Source organism: Plectropomus leopardus, unplaced genomic scaffold (assembly GCF_008729295.1).
Source record: "Plectropomus leopardus isolate mb unplaced genomic scaffold, YSFRI_Pleo_2.0 unplaced_scaffold29508, whole genome shotgun sequence".
Taxonomy (NCBI): domain Eukaryota; kingdom Metazoa; phylum Chordata; class Actinopteri; order Perciformes; family Serranidae; genus Plectropomus; species Plectropomus leopardus.
In genome coordinates, this window is record NW_024632166.1 from 1 (window position 1) to 7,471 (window position 7,471).

Genomic DNA, 7,471 nt, shown 5'->3' on the forward strand with positions numbered 1-7,471 from the left:
TTTGGTCTGACAAAACATCACCGTGGACAATAAGAAACTGAGATGGACATTTTTCACTATTGGCTGACATTTTATAGAGCGAACAATTAATCTGTTAATTTGAGAAAATGTGCTTTATTTACTCAAGTAAGGGCTGGATGGGGTATGACTTACATAATTAACCCCATTTCACAATTTTATGACTATGATAAATGGTGTGATTTTAGAAAACACCTTTCAAAAGCAAATGTGGATTTTGGGGTTCTGAGGGTATTTAAAATAAATACAAAATTTAAACTTGTATGTTTTTCCCCTAAGCCAAATCGAAAACACAGCTCCCCCTCAAGTGCTTAAAATAATTCATTTGAACTGCCCCCCCCGAAATAATGAACAGTCCCTATAAAATAATCAGCAGATTAATCTGTAATGAAAATAGACAAGACCATGTCATTTACACAAAATGATGAAGTGAGAAAAAGTCACCTAAAACGTCCTTGCTTTATAACGTTACTTACTTACAGACATTTTGAATACTTTGGTTGTCCTTAATAATGCATTTTATGGCAGCTTATCTGAATAATATATATTTTTTACCTCAAAGAGACAAAGTGGGACAGGCTTCTTCACGTGGAGACTTCCGTTACTGTCAGTAAAGTTATTAATTTCGCGCCGTTGTCTTATTTACTTCAGACTAACACAGCTGACCTGAGCTGTACAGCAGACGCATATTCCTGCCTGTTGACATTACTAAATTGGTAAGATACTCTGTTATTTTGACACTAGCTTGCATTCCTATCGTAACATATCTCAGTCTTTGACAGCCTTAAAAAAACCCCTAAAGTAACGAAACCGCAGCGATATGAATCTAGTTTTTCAGAAATTCAGTGAAGTGGTTTAGCTAACTACGTTAGCTAGTGACCTAGCATAGCTGCGTCTCCGGTGAAATTGTGATTTTTTAGCTAACTTTAAGGTAATTTGAGAATATATTTTAGTTTAACGTCAAATTTGCCTTATTTTGTTAATTACAGTTAGGTCAGCGCAATGGTGAGGAAAGCCTCCAGAAGTGTAGGGAGGTACACAGCGACACACAAATCCAGCAAGAGGACTCACTATCGGCCCCGTCCGACCAGAGGCGTCGTGACCCGCAGCCAGGCCAACACCAGCGGCTGCTTCTTCCACGGACTCCCGGCGGAGGTGTTTGACATGATCCTGGACAAACTGTCTGGTAGGTGCTGTGGTGAAATGCAAGGAAAATATAAAATGTCAATATTATTTTTTCCTAGGTGAAATGTAACTATATAAATTAACGCAAGTACGGTACTTACAAATGTGCAGTACTTCACTTGAGTTTTTTAATCTCTTGCCACTTTGTACCTCCACTGTACACTTTAGAGGGAAATATCTCATCTTTCAACCCACCACAATTATTTGATTATTTGTATGGCCACAAAAACCATACATAATTGGCAACTATATTGATCATTTTAAAAATTATTTTTATGCAATACATTCTACCGTTTCAGCTTTTCAGATATGGGGATTTACAGCTTTTCCTTTTAATTATTTTGATTTGAATTGACATTTTTTTTCCTGCACTGGGTACTTTTACTTGTAATACTTGTACATATTTTCCTGATTGCATTAGTAATTTTACTCAAGTACCATTTTCAATGCAGGATTTTAACTGGTAACAGGTATTAATACTTTTAATGAAATATAGGATGTAAATACCCACTCCACCTTTGGGTAGGTGCAATCGGTAATCCTTTTAACATAACCTATGAATATATAAACGCTATTGAAACTTTAATGTGTTTTGCTGACTAAGTCAGAAATAAACGCCATGGTAACAAAAACAAGTACTACATCATTTGCTCTAAATTACATCAAAGTCCTGACATTTTGTACAGTACGTGGTTGAGCGTTGATTAGCACTCATTGGGTATTTCAAATTCAAGATTCATATGTACATTAATGATCAATAATATAACAAATACTACTGAGGTATGTGTACACACTTTGTGCGATACAGTTTTTGCATGTGTATACCATAATTTATGTTCATTTCTTCAATTTAACCACTATTTTTAGGACAGTATTAGAAAAACAGGTGAAAAAAGCAATGCTTTTTTGGTCCTTGTATTTTAAAAAAAGTTAATTTTCCAAAATTTCAAATGTATGAGATGAAAATATGTGTGTGTCAGTGCTGGAGCTCAGCGTATTCAGCATGGTGTCCAAGGATATCACTAAATCCGTTGTGGACTACATCTCCACTCTAACCTGGAGGAATAAAAGAATCATTCAGAGCTTTCACCACCGCACCTGCCCTGAGCAAAAATCCACTGTTGGACACTACAGAGACTTGGGTGAGTGGCAATGTTTCTTTCGCTGTTTTCCGAGACTTTATATCTTGTAATTATAAGTAACCAATAGTGCTAGAGATAAGCTACTTTGTCAAGTAAAAGGTAAGAAAATAATTAATATATGTTTTTAATTTAATGATGTGCTTTTGTGTTCATTGTCTCAGGATTGTTGTTCAAGAGATGCACGCTGTTGCTACCAACAAAGGACAGGTTGAAGTTTATCTATAGCAAGTTTTCACAGGTACGAAAAGGAGAGGTGAGAGGGCGAGCAAAGTTAGATTATATGATGTATTAAATGCCACATTAAAAAAAGAAAGTTTAATTACATCAGGCTAAATGATTTGCTACCAGAAAGCTGAAAATGCACGTTTTGCAAAGCTGTCGCTGAAACAATATATCATTCAGCCACATTGATATCGAGTTAACATAACCGTTGCTAATGAAGAGGCTCTGTTTCAGATTCCCTGCTTCCTGTTGGAGAAGTGTTTGGCACCAGACTGCATTGGCTTCAGCTGCTATGGAGTCTTCCTCCAGGTGAGGGCCTCATAGAAATACAGTGTTGTGTAATAAAATGTCACTTGAATGTGGGTGGACAAACTCCAGGTAGACACACTGAATATTTAAGGTCGAGAAATCTTTCAGTGTCCTATCCCAGTGCATCATTTTAGCAGGGAAATATGAGTCTTCTCTGTTAATGAAAATGTTAATGTATGCTCTATTGAACACTCTGCAGACGCTGATTGCAGGGTGGGATGAGCTGGAGTGCCACAGAGTGTTCAACTTCCTGTGTGACTTCACAAATCTGATGCAGAAAATAGATGCTGTCGTCACTGCAAAACCAGGTGTGTCTCTCGCTGTGTGGAAGTAAAAATGTTGCTGAATATAGAGCGGACCACCAGCGGGGACATTATTCTTTCTACTAATATGTGGGGATTATAACATCTTAAAAAATATTCTGATAGTCTAGGGTTTTTTTTTGTAGAAATATTAATCACTCCTGGTGAAAACCAATGAAGTCTGCACTGCATTTAAGATAAGCATCTTAGTTTTCCTGGGTCAGCTTAGTGTCATTGGTTGTAGCAGCATGCATGGGTCTCGTAGGTGATTAAAATCTGAATGAGAATCACTCTCCTGTTGAGCCTTGTGAAAATCTTGAACTAGATAATACAATAATACATCTGTCTTTACTCATTTGTCCGTGCTCAGGGGTGAGGTGGTACCAAAGGCTGCAGCTCCGTCTTTTCTGCCGCCAAGTTCTGTTGGACCCGTGGCTAAGCCAGACAGAGTGTCAGTTCTGGCTAATGCAACTCCTGAAGCCTTGGCCCATGGTCAGCCAGGCACACTTACTGTTAATCCTCTATGGACCTCTGCTGCCTGAGGGTAAGATTACTTTCATACTAGGGTTACAATGGGATGAGATTTTCAGTTCAGAAAGTATTGTGGCTTCACAGTATTACATAATAATAATAATAATTGCAATTATTATTATTATTATGTAATACTGTGAAGCCACAATACTTTCTGAACTGAAAATCTCATCCCATTGTAACCCTAGTATGAAAGTAATCTTACCCTCAGGCAGCAGAGGTCCATAGAGGATTAACAGTAAGTGTGCCTGGCTGACCATGGGCCAAGGCTTCAGGAGTTGCATTAGCCAGAACTGACACTCTGTCTGGCTTAGCCACGGGTCCAACAGAACTTGGCGGCAGAAAAGACGGAGCTGCAGCCTTTGGTACCACCTCACCCCTGAGCACGGACAAATGAGTAAAGACAGATGTATTATTGTATTATCTAGTTCAAGATTTTCACAAGGCTCAACAGGAGAGTGATTCTCATTCAGATTTTAATCACCTACGAGACCCATGCATGCTGCTACAACCAATGACACTAAGCTGACCCAGGAAAACTAAGATGCTTATCTTAAATGCAGTGCAGACTTCATTGGTTTTCACCAGGAGTGATTAATATTTCTACAAAAAAAAACCCTAGACTATCAGAATATTTTTTAAGATGTTATAATCCCCACATATTAGTAGAAAGAATAATGTCCCCGCTGGTGGTCCGCTCTATATTCAGCAACATTTTTACTTCCACACAGCGAGAGACACACCTGGTTTTGCAGTGACGACAGCATCTATTTTCTGCATCAGATTTGTGAAGTCACACAGGAAGTTGAACACTCTGTGGCACTCCAGCTCATCCCACCCTGCAATCAGCGTCTGCAGAGTGTTCAATAGAGCATACATTAACATTTTCATTAACAGAGAAGACTCATATTTCCCTGCTAAAATGATGCACTGGGATAGGACACTGAAAGATTTCTCGACCTTAAATATTCAGTGTGTCTACCTGGAGTTTGTCCACCCACATTCAAGTGACATTTTATTACACAACACTGTATTTCTATGAGGCCCTCACCTGGAGGAAGACTCCATAGCAGCTGAAGCCAATGCAGTCTGGTGCCAAACACTTCTCCAACAGGAAGCAGGGAATCTGAAACAGAGCCTCTTCATTAGCAACGGTTATGTTAACTCGATATCAATGTGGCTGAATGATATATTGTTTCAGCGACAGCTTTGCAAAACGTGCATTTTCAGCTTTCTGGTAGCAAATCATTTAGCCTGATGTAATTAAACTTTCTTTTTTTAATGTGGCATTTAATACATCATATAATCTAACTTTGCTCGCCCTCTCACCTCTCCTTTTCGTACCTGTGAAAACTTGCTATAGATAAACTTCAACCTGTCCTTTGTTGGTAGCAACAGCGTGCATCTCTTGAACAACAATCCTGAGACAATGAACACAAAAGCACATCATTAAATTAAAAACATATATTAATTATTTTCTTACCTTTTACTTGACAAAGTAGCTTATCTCTAGCACTATTGGTTACTTATAATTACAAGATATAAAGTCTCGGAAAACAGCGAAAGAAACATTGCCACTCACCCAAGTCTCTGTAGTGTCCAACAGTGGATTTTTGCTCAGGGCAGGTGCGGTGGTGAAAGCTCTGAATGATTCTTTTATTCCTCCAGGTTAGAGTGGAGATGTAGTCCACAACGGATTTAGTGATATCCTTGGACACCATGCTGAATACGCTGAGCTCCAGCACTGACACACACATATTTTCATCTCATACATTTGAAATTTTGGAAAATTAACTTTTTTTAAAATACAAGGACCAAAAAAGCATTGCTTTTTTCACCTGTTTTTCTAATACTGTCCTAAAAATAGTGGTTAAATTGAAGAAATGAACATAAATTATGGTATACACATGCAAAAACTGTATCGCACAAAGTGTGTACACATACCTCAGTAGTATTTGTTATATTATTGATCATTAATGTACATATGAATCTTGAATTTGAAATACCCAATGAGTGCTAATCAACGCTCAACCACGTACTGTACAAAATGTCAGGACTTTGATGTAATTTAGAGCAAATGATGTAGTACTTGTTTTTGTTACCATGGCGTTTATTTCTGACTTAGTCAGCAAAACACATTAAAGTTTCAATAGCGTTTATATATTCATAGGTTATGTTAAAAGGATTACCGATTGCACCTACCCAAAGGTGGAGTGGGTATTTACATCCTATATTTCATTAAAAGTATTAATACCTGTTACCAGTTAAAATCCTGCATTGAAAATGGTACTTGAGTAAAATTACTAATGCAATCAGGAAAATATGTACAAGTATTACAAGTAAAAGTACCCAGTGCAGGAAAAAAAATGTCAATTCAAATCAAAATAATTAAAAGGAAAAGCTGTAAATCCCCATATCTGAAAAGCTGAAACGGTAGAATGTATTGCATAAAAATAATTTTTAAAATGATCAATATAGTTGCCAATTATGTATGGTTTTTGTGGCCATACAAATAATCAAATAATTGTGGTGGGTTGAAAGATGAGATATTTCCCTCTAAAGTGTACAGTGGAGGTACAAAGTGGCAAGAGATTAAAAAACTCAAGTGAAGTACTGCACATTTGTAAGTACCGTACTTGCGTTAATTTATATAGTTACATTTCACCTAGGAAAAAATAATATTGACATTTTATATTTTCCTTGCATTTCACCACAGCACCTACCAGACAGTTTGTCCAGGATCATGTCAAACACCTCCGCCGGGAGTCCGTGGAAGAAGCAGCCGCTGGTGTTGGCCTGGCTGCGGGTCACGACGCCTCTGGTCGGACGGGGCCGATAGTGAGTCCTCTTGCTGGATTTGTGTGTCGCTGTGTACCTCCCTACACTTCTGGAGGCTTTCCTCACCATTGCGCTGACCTAACTGTAATTAACAAAATAAGGCAAATTTGACGTTAAACTAAAATATATTCTCAAATTACCTTAAAGTTAGCTAAAAAATCACAATTTCACCGGAGACGCAGCTATGCTAGGTCACTAGCTAACGTAGTTAGCTAAACCACTTCACTGAATTTCTGAAAAACTAGATTCATATCGCTGCGGTTTCGTTACTTTAGGGGTTTTTTTAAGGCTGTCAAAGACTGAGATATGTTACGATAGGAATGCAAGCTAGTGTCAAAATAACAGAGTATCTTACCAATTTAGTAATGTCAACAGGCAGGAATATGCGTCTGCTGTACAGCTCAGGTCAGCTGTGTTAGTCTGAAGTAAATAAGACAACGGCGCGAAATTAATAACTTTACTGACAGTAACGGAAGTCTCCACGTGAAGAAGCCTGTCCCACTTTGTCTCTTTGAGGTAAAAAATATATATTATTCAGATAAGCTGCCATAAAATGCATTATTAAGGACAACCAAAGTATTCAAAATGTCTGTAAGTAAGTAACGTTATAAAGCAAGGACGTTTTAGGTGACTTTTTCTCACTTCATCATTTTGTGTAAATGACATGGTCTTGTCTATTTTCATTACAGATTAATCTGCTGATTATTTTATAGGGACTGTTCATTATTTCGGGGGGGGCAGTTCAAATGAATTATTTTAAGCACTTGAGGGGGAGCTGTGTTTTCGATTTGGCTTAGGGGAAAAACATACAAGTTTAAATTTTGTATTTATTTTAAATACCCTCAGAACCCCAAAATCCACATTTGCTTTTGAAAGGTGTTTTCTAAAATCACACCATTTATCATAGTCATAAAATTGTGAAAT

At 37.6% G+C, this 7,471-nt stretch overlaps 2 protein-coding genes across 2 annotated transcripts; one reads left to right on the forward strand and one right to left on the reverse strand.

Annotated features, from left to right (window-relative positions):
• The first annotated feature begins 687 nt into the window (after positions 1-687).
• LOC121938442 (F-box only protein 47-like) lies at positions 688-3,902 on the forward strand. Its single transcript, XM_042481686.1, has 8 exons — positions 688-734; positions 1,008-1,204; positions 2,184-2,345; positions 2,507-2,583; positions 2,802-2,876; positions 3,076-3,184; positions 3,549-3,722; positions 3,898-3,902. The coding sequence occupies exons 2-8, from the start codon at positions 1,021-1,023 to the stop codon at positions 3,900-3,902; spliced, it is 786 nt and encodes a 261-aa protein (XP_042337620.1). The 5' UTR covers positions 688-734; positions 1,008-1,020.
• A 14-nt stretch (positions 3,903-3,916) lies between these two features.
• On the reverse strand, positions 3,917-6,943 carry LOC121938441 (F-box only protein 47-like). Its single transcript, XM_042481685.1, has 7 exons — positions 6,903-6,943; positions 6,433-6,629; positions 5,292-5,453; positions 5,054-5,130; positions 4,761-4,835; positions 4,431-4,561; positions 3,917-4,088 (listed from the first exon to the last, which is right to left on the reverse strand). Exons 2-7 carry the CDS (start codon positions 6,614-6,616, stop codon positions 3,917-3,919), a joined length of 801 nt encoding a protein of 266 aa, XP_042337619.1. The 5' UTR covers positions 6,617-6,629; positions 6,903-6,943.
• Positions 6,944-7,471: the final 528 nt, after the last annotated feature.

What these genes read in the sequence shown, in the direction of transcription:
- LOC121938442 (XM_042481686.1), top strand. Translation starts at nt 1,021, where the DNA reads ATGGTGAGGAAAGCCTCCAGAAGTGTAGGGAGGTACACAGCGACACAC. An exon ending in GATCCTGGACAAACTGTCTG is followed by an intron (nt 1,205 to 2,183) that starts GTAGGTGCTGTG and finishes TGTGTGTGTCAG; the next exon opens with TGCTGGAGCTCAGCGTATTC. An exon ending in TGGACACTACAGAGACTTGG is followed by an intron (nt 2,346 to 2,506) that starts GTGAGTGGCAAT and finishes TCATTGTCTCAG; the next exon opens with GATTGTTGTTCAAGAGATGC.
- LOC121938441 (XM_042481685.1), bottom strand. Translation starts at nt 6,616, where the DNA reads ATGGTGAGGAAAGCCTCCAGAAGTGTAGGGAGGTACACAGCGACACAC. An exon ending in GATCCTGGACAAACTGTCTG is followed by an intron (nt 5,454 to 6,432) that starts GTAGGTGCTGTG and finishes TGTGTGTGTCAG; the next exon opens with TGCTGGAGCTCAGCGTATTC. An exon ending in TCTATAGCAAGTTTTCACAG is followed by an intron (nt 4,836 to 5,053) that starts GTACGAAAAGGA and finishes GCTCTGTTTCAG; the next exon opens with ATTCCCTGCTTCCTGTTGGA.